Below are 23,277 nucleotides of genomic sequence, written 5' to 3'. Positions count from 1 at the left end.
AGGAGAAACAATACATCAGTGAATGTTGAGACAATTCTGTCTTCACCTGATTTCCTCTACCATGGGAATCAGAGTTTCCCATAAACTTGCCACTACAATCAAAAAAAGCTTTTGTGTTGCAGACAAATTTCCTCCAGCATCTAAGGATGGGTCACAATTGATTTCTGTTAATGATGTACAATGTTCTCTGCTGGATTTTTCTCTAAGGTAAAAAAAAAAAAAATGGATGAAGAGAAATTCAGCATCATTCAATGATGTGGGCAAAAATTCCACAAGTTTGGGTTTAGAAACCACAGCTTACTTTAAAAGCCATGGGAGTAGGGGAGGAAGGGAGGCAGGCAGATCTTAACCATTCATTGAAAAAAAAAAATGAAAATAATATGGGCTTTTGTCTTATTTTTTTAAACAAAGATGACATTTTTCTAATTTTTAAGAGATTCCATTAGAACACAAGCATCCTCCTGTGTTACGGTCATTTTGTTGAGATATATAGGGGCTATTAATTTTGCAAATGAAAGCTACCTGAAAATAGGATAGTACCACATACACACAAACACACAAAAAAGGCTGCCTCTATACATATTCCACAGTGTCCAGAATGCATTTGATATCTGTACCTCTCCATCACAAAGTGGCAAGTCCCAAGCCACTACCAGACCCATTTCCAATGAAAAGAACAATGGCTCAGTGTGATGTATAAAACCAGCTCCAGTAATATATTTTGCAGATAATTCTTCTTGATCTTAAAAGGCCCTTGGAATTCATTGGGAAAAAGAAAATTGGTATGGTCATTTGCACAAAGATAGTATCTACTTTGGTTCTTTCCCTAATGAAAGATGGGCTGCATTCAACAGAAATCAGGAGCTCAAATTGAATTATCTGAAGAGAACTGCAATTAGAAAGATTTTGAGGGTGTCCATTCATCATCATATCTGACCTTGATTCTGAATTCACTAAATCCTGGAATGGCGGTTTTCAACTTGTGGCACTCATCATCATCATCACATTTATTACAGCCCTAAGGCCAGACACAATAAAACTATACAATGACAACAATCTTATATTAATACATATATATAAAAACAAAAGCAATTAATATACTGACTATGCTGGCAGTTTTCAACTTGTGGCACTCAGGATGTGCTAATGCTAAAACAACTCCTAGCACCCTGAAAAGCAAGGCTATTTAGTAGGGATAAGGGATTGTAAGTCATTACCTTCTCAAGTGCTACCACTGGTCCAGAGTGGCAAGGCTCTACTCCTGTCTCAGCTGTGTCTAGCTTTGAAATTTCATTCCTTTCCTCATACAAATGAGGAAGAAGACACAGAACATTTCAGTAAGAAAAAACAGGATAGAAAACATCTTCAAAATAAAGTATCAGAATCTCCACTTTTTAGACAGGACAGACTTGATATTCTTATTTCTTATGCTATAGATGATTGGATTGAACAGGGGTGGAAGTAAAGAATATAGGGCAGTGAATGCTAAATCTAAGTAAGTTGGAGTGTTAGAGGGAGGTCTCAAATAAGCCAAGCACCCAGACACCAGAAACATGGAAAAGACTATGAAATGGGGGAAACAAGTGGAGAAGGCCTTCTGCCTTCCTTTCACAGAAGGGATTTTCAGCACTGCTTTGAAGATCATGGCATAAGACCCAATGATCAATATAGAACAACCTAATACTGCAGTGACACTGGCCACTACAACTCCAACTTCAACTAGATTGAATCCAGAGCAGGATAACTTCAGCAATTCTGGAATTTCACAGAAAAACTGGTTGACAACATTAGAACAGAAAGGGATGAAAAAAGTGCCAATAGTATGTAAAATTCCATAGAAAAGACTTGTGACCATAACCACAACTACAATTTTGGTGCAGGCTTTCCAATTCATCACCATCTCATAGTGCAGTGGATTGCAAATGGCAACATACCGATCATAGGCCATGACTGTCAGGAGGCACAAATCACAAGCTTCGAAGGACATAAAGAGAAAGACTTGAGCAACGCAACCAGAGTAGGAGATGTGTCTGGTGTCCATGAGGGAATTAATCATGGATTTGGGGACAATGACTGAAACAATGCCCAGGTCCTGCACCGCCAGATTCATTAGAAAGAAGTACATGGGGCTGTGTAGGTGATGGTGAAAAGCCACTACAGAGATGATGAAAAGATTTGCTGTTGCAGTTGCCAGGTATAATATGAAGAATAAGTAGAAATGTAGAAGCTGCAGATGCCGATCTTTTGAGAATTCCAGGAGCAGAAAGTAAGGCATGGTTGATTGATTCTCCATGTTGAAGTTATGACTGAGATGAATGCCACATCTGCAAGAAATCAGAGGTGAGAGAAACAATTAAAATACACCCAGAACATTTAGGGAATGTCTTTCTCCAATCAGTGCACCCTCCATGTATTTTAATCCACCACTTATTGAGGAACCAATCATTAACCTCTCCATCCCTCCTTTCATCCTAAACATATTTTTCCCCTTCTCCCATCCCAATCCTTTTCCCTGTTGTACTGTTTAAAATTGTTACCTAGAATTTGAAAGAGCCTGTCAAGTCACTAATTTGCACTGGGAGAATTTAGGCCATCCAGTTTCTTAGCACTTTTATAAGATTGTGTTGTTGGTGAAAAATTGAAAGAGGGGGTGGTATATAAAGGGTCTTGATGCCCTGAAAGAAGACAGGAAACAAAACAATCAAATAAACTCAGTATATGAATTATTAAATCAGTGCTTGAATTTATGTAACAAAGAGACTAACACACACAGACAGAATTGTTTTGTCAGGTGCACCAGGAGATTTTTGATTGAAAAATATGGTAATAATGCTTTAAACAAAGAAAGAAAGAAACAAATATTGGCTGAGTACTCTTCTACGTAGTTGCATAAGAGATGCCACTTGGAAAAAAAGTGGGGTTCCCTCCTATACTGGGCTAACCATTAATCAAAATAAATACCTGCTTAGGGCCCCAAGCGAAGAGGGGCACCACAGTGTTTCCCCCTAGCATGCCCTTATCTCTTCCAGTGTCACACTTGACCTCAGTTTTGAATACTGCACTTAGTTTGCATGTTTTTAGTGATAATACTTTTTTAAAATTGAATATAATTCAGTTGAACATTAGCATTTCAATTGCCCTAGATATAAGTAAAAAAATAGCTTATAATTCTTACTGCTATTTAGTGTTAAATAATTATTTTTAAAAAATAGTTTATATTTAAAATTTATAATTAATATAATTGTAGGGTCCAAGCTGGGGACCTCCTGGAAGAAAGCTGAATCTTTAATATTCTAATTGAATCTATTATTTCACTTTCAGCACTTATTATATCGTAATTTCTTGTCAGTTAAGTGATGGATGGACCAAAGGAGAGGACTGCTGGGCTGCAATTAGGGTGCCAGTTGGCCTTAATGCAGCACTGGTGCCTCCAGTAGTCCCTTCAGTGAAACCTGGTGTACTGTAATAGTAGTTGCAACGGGACATAAAGATAAAATTAAAAGGGACTTGTTCCATGTCAAAGTAAGATTGGGCAGACATCCTCCCTCACCTTTTCCCACTTGCATTGCTGATTGCTGGGGCTTTAAATAGTACCCATGCCATATTCCCCATAAATTGTCAACTACTTTGTATAATTTGTCTCAAATATCAGTGAAAAGATAATTTGATTATTTATTGATTATAATTTAATTTTGCACCTCTGGAATGCATGAACCTTTTTAATAATGTATAGTGTAAAAATCACAAAATAAATGTTGCTTGGGCAGGCCCCAGTTCATAATAAATACAAGAGTATAACTCTCATCTCCATATTAACTGGTACTGTTTACAGATAAACGATTAAAGTGCATTTTAGCAGGACAAATGAAGAACAAGGAAGCTATAGTAATAAATCCTGTCTCCTAATCAACTGGAAGGTGTAGCTAGAATGAAGTTGGCTTTCTCCCACTCTCTGTCTTCAGTCTTTCCAAGCATCATGTGAAGAATCTAAGAGCGGAGTAAAGCATCCATTCAGACCTCCCCTTCTTTATGCTGCTTCTGTTCAGCGCATTGCACTTTGATCCGTGTGACCAAATCTCTACACACACCCCATAATAGCAGCCTCTTTCTGATAAAAGTAGCAGGAGTCAAAATTCTCCAGTTTACCTTTCTCCAGACTGAATGTTAAGAAAAGTTTCTAACTGGAAAAAACAGCTTGATGGGGGACCAATCACCAAAGACCATGATGATTTGTCTAGATTGGATGTTTTCAAGAAGAAGCTGGACAGCTATCTATCAAGGATACTTTAGTTTGGATTGATGCAGTGATTGTGGTTTTGTATTTTATAGCCTCAATCACCCACTCCATTCTGTGACACATTTTTGTAATTATTGTAAAGAAACAGGAAAAGCTAAACTGGTGCAGGAGTAAGCAAAAAAGCATATCAGGCCAGTGGTTTCTGACCTTTTCCAGCAGAGGAATAAAAGTACCTAAAAGTTAATCACTATTAATTAAACATTTAGTAACATTGCATCTCTAAAATCAGACCATTCAATCATCAAGACCTAAGATCAAGACTTCATTCTTTTAGGTTACAAGCAAATAGTCCAAGAGTGGCTTCCAGATGGAAATGAATCTAGTTACAGTGTTTTCTTAGTCACCACCAATATTTTTCCCAATGTTTATTACTTCTACTATCTTAGTGTAGTTAATACAATAATAGGCCCCTTTAATGGTGTATTTAAATGGATAATTCTACTGATTGATAAGTGTTGGACTGGAGGAACACTTCCTTGAACGTCTTCATATGTATTTCATATACAGTTTGGTCAGGTGGTTAAGGTGCGATCTAGAAACCAGGAGACTGTGAGTTCTAGTGCTGCCTTAGGCATGAAAGCCAGCTGGGTGACTTTGGGCCAGTCACCCTCTCTCAGCCCAACTCACCTCACAGGGTTGTTGTTGTGGGGAAAATAGGAGGAGTAAGGAGTATTAGGTATGTTCACCAGCTTGAGTTATTTATAAAAACAACAACAACAACAATAAAGGCAGGATAGAAAATAAATAAATAAGTTAAAAACATATTTGAATGTTCCCATGAATTAATATTTAAGGGGGATTTTTTGTGCCACCCTTTTCAGTAGTGGAAACACACCCTACCATAATAAGGTAGTGTTAAATTCAGCACCCTTTTAGGTATGCGAATCAAACATTTATCCATCTTTTAAAAAACAAAGCAAACTCATATGTGCAGATGGCTATAGAAATGACGTTAGGGATGCTAATTCAGCAAGTAGTGATCGGTTCACCCAATGTGGGATAAATTTGTGCAAACTTTAAAAGATCTCTACCTTTAACATCCAGTATGGAAGGAATGCCATCATGTTAAATATACACTAGTTTTATTATGTAGGAAGCATATACACCACCAGGGTCCCTGAAATAGATTACCATTATTCTGAATGATCATAGTTTAACCTACCTTTCACAGTCTAAATTTCTGAGAAAAATCTGTCTTTGTTCTCCCAACCCTAAAATGGTTTTCTACTATAGCAGAGCACTAGATTCTAATTTCATCAAATTGTCTCCCTAATATCCAAAGTATAGAAGTGAGTCTAATACAGAGTCCCGTCATGGATATGTAAATAAGTGCTAATTTGCCCCAGTCACCTGGAAATGGCTTTTCTGTCAATTAATCAGTATACAAATCACTTACAATTTCCCTTCACAGAATTATTGTCTCTGTTGATGTCTGCTCTTTAGAAGGTTCAATATGGTCCAGTAAGAGATAAATACTATTATTGTTCAGTCATGAAGAAGAGGTTTCATCGGTGGGAATCTTTGAGTTTATATTTGCAAGCTTAATAATAAATTGACTTTACATTTGGCAATCATTTTGTTTCCCTCTAGACCATACAAAGAAAACATGATCATGGCCTTTTGTATTTTTAAGATAATTAGCAATTAGCAGCTACTGCTTTCCATGTTCAGATGTGGATTAAGTGAGAAGGCTTTCATGACATTTGTTCTAGAACAGGTCGCAAACAAAGAGGGCCAAGTCTTGGGTGAACATGGTTGTTACAACTACTCTAGACACAAATAGAATCCTTACTGGATATGCCAATTTGTGCAGCACATTAAGAAACTTTTTAATAGATAAACTGCCAGTTAGGAACCAACAGCCCATAAGATCTAATTGGTTTGATCTTGATTGCTCTCGCTCAAGAAAGACCCTAACAGCAGCTATGCGTTTGGTTCAAAGAAACCCCACCCCACACAACCACGCCAAGATGTTAAAGCTCAGATGCAATTATAAGAAACTAACAGCCAATAAGAAGGCTCAATATACAGCTACATTTTGGTCTGAGCTAGAAAAGCCAGCAAAAGGGTGTAATCCAGTCATATTTTGGAATATCGTATCTGGCATGTTGAAGGACCGTAAGCTCCTACTTGATATCCCCATTTCAGCTTCAATCTGGGAGGACTTTTATACTACCCTATTTGCCAGTTCCAAGCAGGACTATCCTGAAAAGATGACTACTGAGCCTCTGACCCTTGATAATCTTCCGCCTTGGCTACCAGTGACGGTGACAGAAATTAAACACATCATCCACTCACGGAAACCCAATAAGGCACCTGGTGAAGACTTCCTACCACCAGAACTTTTCAGGACACACACTGACTGGTGGGATCCACTATTGGCATGACTTTTTACATACATAGACCACACCAGCCATATTCCAGCAGGATGGGAACTTTCTATCATAATTCCCATACACAAAAACGGAGACAAGGAAGACCCTAAAAATTACAGACCCATAAACCTTATTGATATAACAGGTAAGATGTATGTAAAACGCCTCCTGAGAAAAATAGACGACTGGACAATCGAGAAAAATATACTAGTGTAAGAATAGGCTGGGTTTAGACATGGGCACTCCACAATAGACAATTGTTTCATTTTACACCATCTTATCACTAAATATACAACTGATGGAAGGGACCTGTTTACATCTTTTATTGATCTTAGCACGACAATTGCCTCCATAAATAGAGATATCTTCTGGAAAAAGCTGGCCAAGTTAAATATGGAACCTAGACTTTGATATTTGATAAAGTCCCTCTACACGAATACATGCTTGAAAGTCCATACCAGAGTCAATGGCTCTCTTACACAGAGCATACCCACCCACAAAGTTGTCAGAAAAGGATGTATCTTGGCCCCAATGTTGTTTAATCTCTATGTTAACGACATCCCAGGATTTCTCCATTCTATGGATGTTCACATGCCAAAGATCCTCAACAGACGTATCAGTATCTTCTCCTATGCAGATGATATGGGACCGTAACAAAAGACTATGTCACTTCCTCCAGGGCACAAATATGTTTATGGTCAGTAGAACTGTTAAGTGTATAGTTAGGGCTGTCCAACTGAGAACGCACTTTATAGAACGCATTGGGGTGGCATGAAAAGGTGACAAATTCATTTAAACTCACATTGTTTCTGTATTTTATCACTTCTTTTATCACATCCTGCATTTTTATCTTAAAATTTCATCTCTATTTTATCCTATCATATTTTATCATAATTTATCTCACCATAGTATATTCTACTTATTTTTACTGTTTTTAGCTGTTTTATGGTATCATATTTTATATTTTATAGTGGCTGATGCCCAACTTTCTGATATGGTCATTTGACCAATCAATAAAGTTATTCAAACTAAAGTTCTAGAACAGATCTCATCAACTGGGATTCTGTTTTACAGCCAGCTTTGAAGCAATTGCATGCTCCATCTCAAAGCTACAGTATCTGTGGTCTCTCTTGTGATAGCTTTGAATTCCCTTTGAATTAGTCATGAAACGTGTAAGTAAGTCATTTAAGGCATTAATTCTGAGTTTTCAATCCATTTCTTTGAATGTACCCAATCTTCAAAGTTAGTATTTCTGTCATTGTTGACAACCAGAATGCTACAAAGTATTCAAAATGGGGCTGCACATTCAAGTAAACTAGGGTCCCCCGACCTTTTGGGGTATGCAGGCATGTTTGCAGCCTTGGGTTAATGCCTATGCCATGGTCCCTGTTCCAATGTTCCTGGAAATCATTGTAAAGTGTTCCCATGCCATGCTTGTGCTGACACAAGTTGTTGTATAGGAGGGGGCTGCTCCTGTTCCCTTGTACCAGGCTGCGATGCAAGGAGTGAAGAATGCATGTTGGGGCTATCTTGACTGGTCAAGGACATTTCCCGAGGACCAGCAGAAGCCGTTAGGGGCACCTGCAGGGAATGGAATTATACTGACTCTGGGGGGAGGGACTGGAAACTGCTTGGGTTTTTACTGGGAGAAACCTCACACTTTTACTATTCTCAGCTTTGCTTGTGATCCTGCATACTCTTCATTATTAAATCAGATATCCATGAAAGCCTTGTGTGAGTCTGATAGTGATTTTGAATAGGCAATCATTACATTAAGCTGAGAATCCTAAAACTGTTAGCTCCTACCAAGAACCACTTCTAGTTGGGGATTATAGTTAACAATGGCTGACTTTTCAAAGAGCATCAAAGGACCTGAGGAGCCCACCAGCTCAGCTCCTGAACCTAGACACAGGAGCAAGAGGCAAGACACTTCCTCAGAGACATCCAGTGCCCTGAATCCTCCACATGAGTTGTCAGATACAGAATTGGACTGGGGAGAGTTGGAAGCCAGTGGGGTGTCAAGAGGAGGACCAGCACCTGTGGAGTCAACTGGCAAACTAATTATTCTGAATGAAATGGATGGCTCACAGCCGGGGACGTCCAGGACATCCTGGAAATATTGAGTACCACTGACACCGGAGAAGGAAACCACCATGATGTTGACAGATGGGATGCCAGGAGGGCAGGTGAGAGGGGATTCCCCAACCCCCCAAAGGCTGGGGGTGCTGGAAGCAAAAATGGAATCACTAGAGAGTTTGTTAAAGAACCTGTCCATGTCGATGGAGAGCCTGGGGAAATGAGGGGAGGACACCTATCAGCAGCCTTCTCCCATACCTTTAGTGAGGATGGCAGCTGATCGGGGATGGACACCTACAAGAGATCGGTCCCCACCTTGCAGAGCCTGACCCTCCATCACTTGGAGTGACAGCCAACAAGCCACTTCAGGACGAGGTCCAACCAGGGGAGGAGTTAGAGAGTTCTTGGTGAAATTCAATGGAGACCTGATGAAGCTGTCATTCTTTTTGACCAATGAGAAGAGTTATATGAAAGAGTTTGGTGCATGCTTCCCCACTGAGGAATCTAAAATTAATGCGATTGCCACCAAGCTCAGGGGTAGAGCAGCAGACTGGTATATCCAATTACATGATGCTGACTCCCCTGAACTAGATAACTTAGATGATTTCATGTGGGCACTGGTTGCACTTCAAGGACCTGCTGGCCATGGAACATGCCAAGAAGGCTTTGAAGGAGCTTTCCCAGGGCCAGATGTCGGCGGCTGATTATGCATTAGCGCTATATCACAATCTTCGAGTGGCACTGAAGAAATCAGCCTGGAGTCCAGTACATTAACTATTTACAGTCTTTTACTATATACATACATTTTTGTTGTTTATTCATTCAGTCACTTCTTACTCTTCGTGACTTCATGGACCAGCCCACGCCAGAGCTTCCTGTCGGTCGTCAACACCCCCAGCTCCCCCAGGGATGAGTCCGTCACCTCTAGAATATCATCCATCCACCTTGCCCTTGGTCGGCCCCTCTTCCTTTTGCCCTCCACTCTTCCTAGCATCAGCATCTTCTCCAGGGTGTCCTGTCTTATCATTGTGTGGCCAAAGTATTTCAGTTTTGCCTTGAATATCATTCCCTCAAGTTAGCAGTCTGGCTTTATTTCCTGGAGGATGGACTGGTTTGATCTTCTGGCAGTCCAAGGCACTCTCAGAATTTTCCTCCAACACCACAGTTCAAAAGCATCGATCTTCCTTCTATATATACATACATAAATTCTATATATACATACATATATTCTATATATACATACATATACAAGCTAATTCTGACCAGCAAGATCCTTCACACAATAACACTTAACACCACCTAACTATACCCCCCAACAGGCTGGTTCATTCCATACTACTTATATATACAATGATAGGTGCTGAGTCACTTTACAGGTGTTCGCAATTACATCTCGTGATCCTTCTGAGCTAATCACTTAGTGATCTCAGCTGTGCAACAGCCTTGGCATTCTCTCATTAATACAGTAAAATTCTCTCTATACATTGAGTATACTTTGATAGAGATGACCCCACCTCGCTGTACGATTGGATTTGCTTGGCTGGGAAGGCTGAAAATGCCAGGTATAATTTTCTACAAACCAATATACCTGAGATAACTTACTTGACCACCAGAGGCACCAGGAGTGAGACTCAGCTGTTAGATGGGGCCCCAAACCCTGGGATGAGGAGAGAGAGCATCACTATGCCCAGGGACGGTGTCTTCAATGTGCGAAGGAAGGACACTGCACATTCAAATGCCTGAGGGCCAGAGCTGATTTCAAGCCAGGGAAAATGCCTGCAAAGTCACCACCAACCACACGCAAAATGACAGTGGCGAAGGGAGAGATAGAGGCTGAGGATTTGGTGTATTTCTTGAGAGAGTCGGAGAGCGAAATGAAAGAGCCAGCAGGAAACATCAGCTGCCTGCTGTGAAGGGCACCAGCGAGCAGGTGGAGGATGATGAGCATGAAGATTCCATGGTGAGTGATGATTGTGCCACTTTGATATTAAAAGTAAAACTCACATCCCAAACAAAAAACACAAAAGTTTGACCCAAGTTGACTGTGAATGTTCGAGATGTTTGATTCATTATGATTTAGTCAAGGCTCTGGACTTTCAAAGTTCTCCCCTAAAGCACCCTTTAATATTCACCCAGCTGGATGGCTCAGAAGCTGGGTGGGTCCGGCCACTCATTTCACCTGGACTGTAACAATCCAAGTGGGCAGCCACCTAGAGACTTTAAAGTTCATGGTAGCCCCAGCTGAAAGTCCCTCAGTCATATTGGGGATGCCTTGGCTGAAACATCAAAATCTGTACATTGATTGGAGCGCAGGACTGTGACTTTTAAAGACAAATTTTAAAATGGCCCCACCGAAATAGTGTCCATACTCACCAGAGTCTGTAAGGTGGGGGTTGGCCAGGCGCTTCCCATACTGTCAGGACTTGAGGGGTTGCCACCTCAATATTGTGAGTTTGCAGACTTATTTGGGGAGGTGGAAGCAGATCAGTTATTCCCTCATCGGAAAACCGATTGTGCCATTGAATTGGACCCGAATGCAAAATTACCCAGGGCAAAAATTTATCCCATAACCGAACAGGAGTTGGACACTCTAAGGGAAACTTTTCAACAAGAACTTGGTGTGTGGCTTCATTGAGCCCAATTCCCCAGTGGGGGCACCGGTATTGTTTTGTGAAAAGAAAGATGGCACGTTGAGACGTTGCCTGGACTACTGGGGATTAAATGCCATTTCTGTCCTGATTACCAGGAAACACACTGAGGCGAGGACTTGGTCTCTAATATTTATTAGTAGTACTTAACAAGAATCCTAACAAACTGAGAAAGCGTGGGAAAACCCAGCCATATAAACCCCAAAGGTTAAGGCGGTCCCGATCTGTGTCTCTTTGAATGGCTGAACAGTTCCTCAGTGCTACGCATGCGCTTGACAGTCTGGGTGAGAGCCCCCTGCTCGCCATCCTTACTCATAACAATTTCCATCATAAACAAATACCCTGTCCCTTGATGAAGGACATGCTCGCTCACCTATCCAAGGGGGAAATCTTTTCAAAGTGAGATCTGCGAGAGGTGTACTTTAGAATCTGCATAAAGGCAGGGGATGAGTGGAAAACTGCTTTCAATTGCCCATTGGGGTCATTCCAATATACGGTTCTCCTCTTTGGGCTCTTGGGGGTGCCTGGAGTGTTCATGGAATTAATCAATGAGGTGCTACATGACCATGTCTTCAAAGGGGTGTTAGTTTATTTGGATGATGTCCTTATTTACACCAAAATGGAGGAAGAGCAAGACCGCCTCTTGAGGCAAGTGCTGAGCAAGCTTCAGGTGGCAAAGCTCTATGCAAAACTGTCTAAATGTGAATTCCGTAAAACACAGCTTGACTACCTGGCTATAGGGTCTTGATACAGGGAATCGAGATGGATCTGGCCAAGATAGAGGAATTTTGGCTTGGGAATGACTTCAAACCAGGAGGCAATTACAAAGTTTCTTGGGATTCGCCAATTTCTATAGACAATTCATCCCTGATTTCGTGGAGATTGCACTGCCTCTAACTGATTTATTAAAAAGCAAAGGGCATGGTGAAACCCGGAAAGTTAAAAATCTGGGGGCTGTGCTGCACTGGACTGACAGCTGTCAAGCAGCATTTGATAGGCTCAAAACATTATTTACTGCTGAGCCCGTGTTACAGCACTCAGATCCTGATCGCCCCTTTGTAGTGCAAGTGGATGCTTCCAACACTTCTACTGGGGCTTTCCTGTTACAAAGGGACCTACCAAACAGATTGTGGCCCTGTGCTTATTTGTCTAAAAAATTTTCCGATGCAGAACAGCACTGGCATGTTTGGGGAGAGGAAGTGTTTGGTGTCAAGGCAGCTCTAGAGACTTGGTGCCATATGTTGGAGGGCACCAAATTTCCTTTTGAAGTGTGGAAAGATCATAAAAATTAGGAGGCTCTCCACACGCCGCAGAGACTCATCCCTAAGCAAATCCGTTGGGCTCGATTTTTCAGCCGTTTCAATTTCCAATTAAATAACTTCCTGGGGAAGAAAAACTTTCTGGCTGATGGTCTTTATCATTTGCCCCAAAATGACAGCCAGCAATCTGACATTATTGACATAGTTTTAACAAAGCCTCAGCTAGGCTTGGCTGCTGTAACCCGAAGCCAATCTCGCTTACAACAGGCAATGCCTCGAAGGCAGAAAGCAAAAGTACCTGGTCAATTACAAGCTGAGTTCACTCACGCTTTGAAATCTGACACTTGGTTGCAAGCCCATAGAGACAAAATACCTTTTGCTGACTGCTTATGCTGGGTGGAAAATAGACTCTATGTGCCTGAGGTTTTATGTTTGAAAATTTTACAATGATCTCATGATGGCAAAAATGTTGGGCATTTTGAATTTGTAAAAAACTTGCAGCTTGTTCAGCAGCAGTTCTGGTGTCCCACACTTCACAGTGATGTAAAGGAATATGTGACCACTTGTCCTGTTTGTGCCATGTCTAAATGCAAGGAAGGCAAGACACAAGGACTGTTATGAAAAGTGGCTGACTCCACCAGACCCTGGGAGCAGATTTCTATGGACTTTATGGTGGATTTGCCTCCCAGCCAAAAGAAAATGGTCATTTGGGTGGTTAAGGACTTTTTCTCAAAGCAAGCCCATTTCATTCCTTGTGCTTCTTTGCCAACGGCCCCACAATTGGCTAAGCTCTTTCTACATTATATCTACCATTTACATGGTAGCCTCTCCCGCATAATTTCTGACCACAGAGTCCAGTTTAATTCTCAATTTTGGAAATTATTTCTAAAATTGCTTGGCACCAAACAGGGTTTGTCAACTGTGTTGCATCCTCAAATGGATGGATCTACTGAGATTCTTAATGCCACCTTGGAACAATTCCTCCAAACTTACATTAATTACTATCAGGATGATTGGGAGGACTTACTCCCCTTTGCAAGGGTGGCATACAATAATGCTGTTCATCAAAGTACTGGCAATAAAGTTTATTTATCCACTCATTACATCAGATCCTCCAAACCATCTAGAAAGTTGGTGCCCAAATTTATTGGCCCCTTTCCTATCATGGACATAATTAATCCTGTGACTGTGAAACTTCAACTTCCCCATAACTTAAAATGCCTCCATCCTATCTTTCATTGCAGCTTGCTGAAGCCTTTCTGTACCTCACAGTGCTGGCACCCGTCTCCACCCCCACCACCTCCAATCATGATTAATGAACACCAGCATTTTGAGTTGAAGGACATTGTGGATTCTAGAAAGCATCAAGGCTCCCTAAAATATCTCTTACACTGGAAACATTTCCCTCATCCTGAATGGGTGCCTGCCTGCCACATTAATGCTCCTGATTTAATCAACCACTTTCATCCTGCCTATCCTGATAAACTGCATGCTTAATTTGTATTCCTGACATTAACCTTCTTTTCTTTTTATTAGTGTTCTTTCTTTCCGGGGGGCAGAATGTCATGGTCCCTGTTCCAATGTTCCTGGAAAACACTGTAAAGTGTTCCCATTCCATGCTGGTGTTGACACAAATTGCTGTATGGGAGGGGGCTGCTCCTGTTCCCTTGTAGCAGGCTGTGATGCAGGGAGTGAAAAATGCATGTTGGGGTTATCTTGACTGGTCAAGGACATTTCCCGAGGACAAGCAGAAGCTGTTAGTGGCACCTGCAGGGAATGGAATTATACTGACTCTGGGGGGAGGGACTGGAAACTGCTTGGGTTTTTACTGGGAGAAACCCCGCACTTTTACTATTCTCAGCTTTGCTTGTGATCCTGCATACTCTTCATTATTAAATCAGATATCCATGAAAGCCTTGTGTGAGTCTGATAGTGATTTTGAATAGGCAATTGTTACAGCAGATAAATGTTTGAGTTTGGTTCTGGCTACTCCATCTACTTGTATTCTCCAGGATATCCCACCATTTTTATTTTCTTCAAATGCTTATGAGGTCTAATACATATTAAATATTTGGCCATTCTAGAAATTGCTTCTTTGCATCCCATGTTCTTTGGATGTTTGTTTGTTTGTACTGGTAAACAAAAGATATTGTTAAATAAAGTTATGTAGAAGAAATACCTTGGCAAATACGCACGTACCCCAGAGTAAGACGAAGTTGAGAAAGTGAAAGATATCAATGATTGCTATTCATCCTTTTCCATGTTGGAAAAAAGGGCCCACTGAATACTTGATTACCGGTTCATTCTCCCATTCCTCATACCTTGCTTCCATTTGAAGGGGTTTTCAAAAGTCATCTCCTCATGATGTGTGAAAATACTTCATCATAATCTTTGACAAGTTTTTGGAAGTATCTTTTGGTGATGAATTTAACTTTATAGCATTGGTTGTCCACTTCTGGATCCCATTTAATACAGGAGCCCCTTTTGCATCCAATCTATTACCCCTTTTGGGAAGTCGGTGAAACTCTATGTTTTATTCCTGTGAAGCAATTAAAGCACTTTTTTATTAGCTTGTAGCCACACATTGTGTGTGTCTCTGTGTGTGTGCATACATGTGTGTGTGCGTGGTTACCCTTCAATTTGTTGTCTTCTGGAAGTACATAATGTCTCTTCTTTTCTGTCTGGTGGTGTAGGCCTTTTCGTGGCACAATTTTATTGTGCCACATGGCCCTTGCATTTCATCAAGGCCATACTGCCTTTCTTTATCATCTTTCCTTTATGTTGAGTGGACAAATTCTATTTTGAAAAGTCATTAATACATATCAGGAAATGCAAATTCATTCCTGGGGTTAAGGTTAAAGGTTGTAACAAAATTTAAAAGAAGGCCACAAAAGTGTTAGAGCCAGCCTCTATGAATCAGTGCTCAAGAAGCTGTTCTCTGGAAGTAAGAAAGAGATGCTCAAACACAGTGAGAACCACCCAGAAACACACACCAATTTATAAGTCTGCCCAACTCACCAAAGCAAACCTGGTTGGCGAAGAGAATTAGAATACAATATATATCAAAAAATACAACACAGAATACTGTTCCCAACAAGCTGACACACAGTGGCTCCCAAAAAACCATCTACAAATAATGTTTTAAATCTATATAATTGTGACCCTCTTTCATACATGGTACAAGACCTATTACAAAAATGCCCTGTTACAGATGATAATACCCCACCCACTCAGATTTCCAGGCTACCCAGAATCATTTTATTTACAGTTGCTATTATCCAATCAGTGCAATCATATTTTTTGTAACTTGGCTAGATTTTGTTTTATTGTTTGTAAAATTTCTTAACCACATCAGTTTTATAATTATTGGGTTTTAATGTGGTTTTTATTTGGTGTCTTTCACTCCTCCCCCTGCCCCAGGTTTGAACCAGTACATGGCTGTAATAAATGTCTTGTATATTGATCCAAGTATACTGCTGGCTTAAAATAAAAAATTTCCGTCACCCATTTGAGCTCTTAGTGAAATCTTGCTGTAATTCTGTTTGAAATTCTTGAAAATCCTTTATCTGAGAAGCATCATCTCTTGATCTCTTCCCAAGGACAATAGAATATCAGTTGAAATTCCGAGTATTTTAATATGTCTTTTATTTGATGATTTCAAGAGGAGTAGTATCTGTCTGTCACAATGATAGCTTTATTAAACATATTTCTTTTGTTTCTCTAGTTCCTTTTGCTTTGGTTTGTAAATTGCCAATCTAGTCAAAATAGATATAATCCTGTTTTATGCCTTACTATGATCTGGGATCTCAGGAAATTGTGACCTACTCAATAATCACTTGTTAAATGAATTGTCATGAGTACTGATGGCGAGCAGGAGGGGGCCTCGATCAAGGGTGGAAAACGCATGCGTAGTACTGAGGAATTAAGCAGCCATACAAAGAAGCACAGATCAGACCCGGCTTAGACTTTGGGGTTTATATGTCTGGGTTTTTCCCACGCTTCTTCAGTTTGTTAGGATTCTGTTTTATGTAGCAATAATAAACACTAGAGACCTGCTCCTCGTCTCAGCGTGATTTCTGACTGTTAGGACATGAACAATGCTTAGCGTGATATATAAAAACAACTCCAGCAGTACATTTCCCAACTAAATTTCTCTTTCTGATGTTAAAAAGACCCAGGGTATGCATGGGAGAAAAAAGAAAACCTTATTTGCACAAATATTTGCACAAGGATCTTTTGCCATTTACACAAAGTTAATGCATAATTTGGTTTGTTCCCTAATGACAGACTGCCTTTATTCAGCAGAAACAAGAGCTCAATTCTCCCAGGAGAACTGCAGTTAGAAATTAGCTCATCATGATATCTGATCTTGATGCTAAAACCTGGAATGGTAGTTTTCAACTTGTGTCACTCCAGACGTGCTAAAGCAACTCATAGCTCTACTTCTATCTCAGCTGTGTCTCCCTTTGAAATTTCTTTCCTTACCTCAGAAAGACAAAGATAAAAGAAATAGAAAGTTCAATGTGAGGAAAAATAGGACTGAAAATATTGTCAAAAGAAAATATCAGGATCTCCATAATTTAGACAGGACAGATATGATATCCTTATTTCTTATGCTATAGATGATTGGATTGAACAGGGGTGGCAGTAAAGAATACAGGGCAGTTAATGTGAAATCTAAGTACGTTGGGGTGCTAGAGGGAGGTAGCAGGTAGGCCAAGCATACTGTTACAAAAAGCATTGAAAATACAATAAGGTGGGGAAAACAGGTAGAAAAAGTCTTCTGCCTTCCTTTCACAGAAGGGATTCTGAAAACTGCCGTGAAGATCATAGTGTAAGAGAAAATGATAAAAATAAAGCAACCTAATCCTGCAGTGATACTGGCCACAAGAAATCCAACTTCAACTAGATTGAATCCAGAGCATGATAACTTTAGTAATTGTGGAATTTCACAGAAAAACTGGTTGATAACATTGCAACAGAAAGGGATGGAAAAGGTAGCAGTGGTATGAAAAAATCCATACATAAGTCTTGTGACCCACACCAGAACCACTGTTTTGGTGCAGGCTTTCCAATTCATCACCATCTCATAGTGTAATGGATTGCAGATGGCAACATACCGATCATAGGCCATGACTGTCAGGAGGGATAAATCAGAAGCTTCAAAGCAGGCAAAGATAAAGACTTGAGCAACACAACCAAAGTAAGAGATGCGTCTGGTGTCCATGAGAGAATTAATCATGGATTTGGGGACAATGACTGAAACAATGCCCAGGTCCTGCACAGCCAAATTCATTAGAAAGAAGTACAGGGGGCTGTGTAGGTGATGGTGAAAAGCTACTGCAGTGATGATGAGAAGATTTGCTGTCACAGTTGCCAGGTATAATATGAAGAATAAGAAGAAATGTAGAAGCTGCAGGTGCCAATCTTTTGAGAATCCCAGGAGCAGAAAGTAAGGCACGGTGGTTTCATTATTCATGTTTAAGTTATGACCAAAATGAACGCCTCGCCTGCAAGGAATCTGAAGTGAGAGATACATTAGAGAAAACAGTGAAGCTACGACTTGAGACATACTTAGAGCAGAAAGGAAAAAAAATATATGAAAAAGTGTTACTGCAGTTAAACGAGGACTACACATTTGAAAGAATGGCTGTATTGAAGTAGAGCACTCTCCATATAGGTCAATCCATCATTGACTAAAGAACCAAACAGAAACACCTTTTTTTTTCCTTCTTCCATCCCAATCCTTTTCCTTGTTACAATTGTTAAAATGCTTGCCTAGAATGGGGAAGTGCCTGCCAAGACCATTTTTAGCCATGGAAGAAACCTGGGAGAATTTACACCGGTCAGTTTCATAGCAGTTTGTAAAATTATTCTTCTAATAATAATTTTTTAAAGTTTACAAATACAAAGATAAAAGACTCATACAAACTAAAAGAAAATACAAAGAGTAAAGAAAAGAGAAGTGGAAATAGAAAAAAGAATACAAATTAAAAAGAAAGGGAAAAGAGGATTTATAAAAGATGACACCCCCTCCCTCCAGACAAGTATAAACAATTTCAGTGACTTAACACCTGCTCTAGTAGAAAAAAAGGAAAAATGATCTCTTCTTCCATTATCTCATCCCTTCTCAATTATCACACTACATAAAATTATCATACAGTCCTAATTAGCGATTTTTTTAATAGCTACCAGAAGTAACATATATATCTTAACCTTAATCAAAAAATCCATTTTGTAATCATATTTGTCACTTTCTCTACAAAGTAAAGCAAAAGAAACCTCTCCCCATTTATAAACAGATCCTTAAAATCATGCCGTACAATTCTGGTCAAAGAAAATCCCATTAATAACTACAAGAAACCATAACATATAGATATTTAACCCTGATCGAATAAATTCCCTGTTTAAACCTCTGTTTACTTTTTTAAAGCTTGATCTTTAGCCCTGTCAAATAATGTCCCACAAGGTCATTCCTGATCATGTTCTCTTCATCTCCTTTCAGGAGCAGCTTCAATCATTTCTGTTTGCCTCCTCCCAGAAACAGCTTCCTTGGTTTAACACGCTCCTTTTGTAAATCCAAGGAAAAAACTCTTTCCAAGTCACTTTTCTGATTTATGATTTGTAAATATCTTTTGATTCTAAAGAGATCAGCTGGTTTCATTTGTCCATCCACTTTGGCATCTTTTTCCATCTCACTTTTGTCATCCAGCATTTTTTAAAAATCCAAATCCTCATTCAAATCAGCCTCAGTCTCTATTTTATCCAGTAATTCTGATGTTCTTCTATCTTGTCTGTTATTGTATCACACAGTTTGCAGGTAGTTCCAGAGCGTATTGTTCCCAAATAGCCTTAGTTTCTTCTAAAGTCAAATAGCGTTGCTCCACCTTATCATGAAGTCTCTTCTCCTTTAATTGTAATCTTTTGTTCTCTCTGGTTCCCTCTAGTCAACCTTCAAGTTTCCTCTTATCATCTGTTTATTTTCCAGCCAGCAAAATTTTCTCATAGGGGGATTTCTTCCAATTAATTTCAAAGTCTTTATAAATTTTTAAGCAACCCACAGGAAATATTTTTACAAGTCCATCTAGCCCCTTAACCTTCCCAAATCCACATTCTAGTCTCCCTTTTGCTGTTTTTCATAAAATGAATATTTTCTTTTTAATCCTTACACTTATATAAAACTACATTCATCCAGCTTAGAAGGCAATTCTCCTGCTGTGTAGTAAAACTTGTCCTTTGGAAGGTTCTTAACTTCTAAGAAACCAGTAAAAGGTAGTTTCCTAATGTAACTAAGAGAGAAAGTAGGCAAATCCAGTGTCTCTTTAAAAGGCACCGAACTGCCGGCTTAGGCAAGATGATTTTTCCCTCAGCTCCCAGAACTCTCAAAGCCACTGGAGCTAGCTGTTAAACTGTCTCTTCGCAGGGAGATTCTGTACTGGAGCAAACTTCTGGGTGATCCTTGTACTCTCCTTGATCTGGAGAGAAATCCCAAGGAGCTGATCTCTTCATCAGCTCCTTATTTCGCTGTGGTCATCAGCTCCAGAAAAGCAGAGCCATGTTCAGTCCACTGTTCCCAGAAGTCCCAGTTTGATAGCACTTTTATAGGATTGTGTTGTTGGTGAAAAATTGAAGGAGGGGTACTGTATATACTGCATTGATCTGCAGGAAAGGCAGGGTACAAAGCTATCAAAAAAACTCATAAATTAAAATTTATCGTGGTGCTTGAGAGCAGAAACTGTCTAATGCCTGTGTATGGGCAACACACACAGAAGCACAAAGAGAGAGAGATAATTGTTTTGTCAGGTACTCTGGGAGGGTTTTGGTTGAAAAATAAGATAATAATGGCACAAAAAAATGAACCAATACAGGTAGTCCTTGCTTAATGACCATTCCTTTAGTGATGGTCTGAAATTATGACAGCCTCGGGAATAGTGCTTTACAACCTTTACTCACAGATACGACTGTCACAAAACATTGCATCACCCCCGTAGTCACGTGATCACAATTCCAGCACTTGGCATCTAGCTCCCATTTATGACCAGTTGCAGCATCCTGTGGTCACGTGATTGCAATTTGCAACCTGTTTGCCAGTTTCCAGCCAGAAATGTGCATTGGGGAAGTTGGATTCACTTAACAACCACAGTGATTCGCTTAATGATCATTGTAAGAAATCGTCGTAAAATCGGGTCCGGTCACATGGTGACTCACTTTAGGGATGCTAATTCAGCAGTTAGTGATCAGTTCACCCAGGGTGGTTTAAATTTGTGCCAACTGTAAAATATCTCTATTTTTAACATCCAGTATCTGCATGTGGAAGATATACCATCATATTAAGTATGCCCTTGTTTTATTATTTAGGGAGCTTATAGCCTGCCCCCTCTCCTGAAATAGATTCCCATTGTTCTGATTCATAACACCCTTGATCTACCTTCTATATTCCAGCAAATTGTTATAGCAAAGCATTAGGTTAATATTTCAAATTATTAAATCCTCTCCCCAATGTCAAAAGTCTAGAGGTGAGTCTGAGTCAAGTCATGCACATGTACTGTAAATAAGTGCCAGTGTGCCCTAGAAATCAGAAAATGGCTTTTCTCTCCAATAATCAGCATGCTAATCACTTACTATTCTTCTTCACAGAGTTATTGTCCAGTAATGCATAAATGCTGTTGAATTCTCCTTCAGTCATGAAAAAGAGGTATCATCGGTGGGAACATTTGACTTTTATTTGCCAAGCTTAATAATAAGTTGACTTTACATTTGGCAATCACTTTGTTTCCCTCTAGAATATAAAAAGGAAACTAGCAAAATATTATAATGAGCTTCTGTATTTTTAACATAATTAGCAATTAGCAGCTACTGCTTTCCATGTTCAAACGTGGATTAAGTGAGAAGACTTTCATGACATATGTTCTAGACCAGGTCTCATCACTTGGGAGTCTATTTTACAGCCAGCTTTGAAACAATTGCATGCTCCATCTCAAAGCTATTTGTCGGCTATCTTGTCATGACTATGACTTCCATTAATTAGTTATGAATAATGTAAATGATTTCTTTTAGGCATGAATTCTGGGTTTTCTATCCATTTAATCGAATGTCCCCAATCAGCAATGTTAGTATTTCTGGCATTGCTGAGAACCAGAATGCTTTGTAGTGGGCTGCACCATGACGTGGACTAGGGTTCCCCCATCCTTTTGAGGCATATCGGCATCTTTGCAATGTTGTGTTAATGACTATTTATCAGCAGATAAACTTATGAGTTTGTTTCTCGTTATTTCTCCTACTCCTATTCCAGGGTTTTTCCAACTGCCCACCATTTTTATTTTCTAAATATGCTTATGTCGTCTAATACATATTAAATATTGATGGTTCTAGAAATTGGTATTTAGCATATCCATCCTTCCAATAAGTACAAGATGTTTGTTAAAATTAATGAAGCCATCATTAATTAAGATTTCATCATATCTTTGACAAGCTTTTGGAAATATCCTTTATGATGAGTCTGTCTTTAAAACATTGGATGTCCACTTCTGCCTCCCATTTAATACAGAAGACCCAATGGGATGCGAGAGAGCTCACCCCCTTTTGGGAACATTATAAAGTGATTCAATCAGCTTTCTAAGTGCTTATAGCCACATGTGTTTTGTGTGTATGTGTTCATGTGTGTGTTTCTGTGTGTGTGTGACTCCTTCCATGTGTTGTGTTGTGAAAGATTTAGAGTCTCATCTGCTCTGTCTGTTAGTACTGTCTAAGCCTTTAGGTGTTCTATTCCTCTGAAGAGATTAAATCACTTTTCTATTAGTATGAACCCACACATTTTCTGTTTTGTGTTTGTGTGTGGTACCCCTTCAATTGGTTGTCTTGTGGAAGAACGTAGGATCTCCTCTGCTCTGTCTGATGGTGTAAGCCTTTGGGTGGCACCGTCTTATTGTGCTGATTGAAAGCTGTTCTCCTGGCTCAAAGTCCACAGTCCTCTTGTTCTGGTTGCTGTGCCACTATTTCTGTGTCTTGTGCTTGTGCATCATGGATGTCAATAACTGCCTGCTTTGGAAGCTGCTCCACTGTTTCCCTTGTTGCAACAGCTAGAGGAAATCTTGACATTTCATTTCAGTAAGTTCCTTGTGTTTCATCAAAATATGTCACACTGCATTTCTTTATAGTCTTTTCTTTATGTAGAGAGGAGAAAACCTATTTTGAAAACTCATCAATAAATGTCAGGAAATACAAATTCAATCCTGGAGTTAAGGTTAAAGTGTCACCCGGCCCAAGAATGACCAAGAATCAGTCCAGCCAAACTTCACTTCTTTATTTGCTCACACCGTATAGACAGAACCTTGCCAGACTACAGCTATTCTACCTGACCTAAGGGGAAATAACCTGGGAAAGCTCTAGGGTGGGGCTATTCTTGGTCTTCCCACAACCGCCTCCTGGACTGTGTCTTCTCTTATCTTGTACTGCTCCTTGGAATGTGCTCCCTCCTTCTGGAGAACCAGCATCATTACTGAAATCCACTACGTCACCTACACATTCAGAGACACATTCCATAACACAAAGGTTGTAACAAAATTTAAAAGAAGGCCACAAAAGTGTTAGAGCTGGCCTCTATGAAAGAGTTCCCAAGAAGC

At 39.8% G+C, this 23,277-nt stretch overlaps 2 protein-coding genes across 2 annotated transcripts; both read right to left on the bottom strand.

The window, feature by feature from the left end:
* Positions 1-1,378: 1,378 nt before the first annotated feature.
* LOC134496668 (olfactory receptor 14C36-like) lies at positions 1,379-2,293 on the bottom strand. The gene has a single exon (XM_063302379.1). The coding sequence runs from the start codon at positions 2,291-2,293 to the stop codon at positions 1,379-1,381; it is 915 nt and encodes a 304-aa protein (XP_063158449.1).
* Positions 2,294-17,219: 14,926 nt separating this feature from the next.
* On the bottom strand, positions 17,220-18,134 carry LOC134497360 (olfactory receptor 14C36-like). Its single transcript, XM_063303022.1, has one exon. The coding sequence runs from the start codon at positions 18,132-18,134 to the stop codon at positions 17,220-17,222; it is 915 nt and encodes a 304-aa protein (XP_063159092.1).
* Between the last annotated feature and the right edge of the window lie 5,143 nt (positions 18,135-23,277).

This window comes from Candoia aspera, chromosome 4 (assembly GCF_035149785.1).
Source record: "Candoia aspera isolate rCanAsp1 chromosome 4, rCanAsp1.hap2, whole genome shotgun sequence".
Lineage (NCBI taxonomy): Eukaryota > Metazoa > Chordata > Lepidosauria > Squamata > Boidae > Candoia > Candoia aspera.
The sequence above is the reverse complement of the archived record's forward strand: the minus strand, read 5'-3'. Positions and strand labels throughout refer to the sequence as shown.

Bases quoted from the DNA above. Each gene is read 5' to 3' on its own strand.
- LOC134497360 (XM_063303022.1), bottom strand. From the start codon at position 18,134: ATGAATAATGAAACCACCGTGCCTTACTTTCTGCTCCTGGGATTCTCA.
- LOC134496668 (XM_063302379.1), bottom strand. From the start codon at position 2,293: ATGGAGAATCAATCAACCATGCCTTACTTTCTGCTCCTGGAATTCTCA.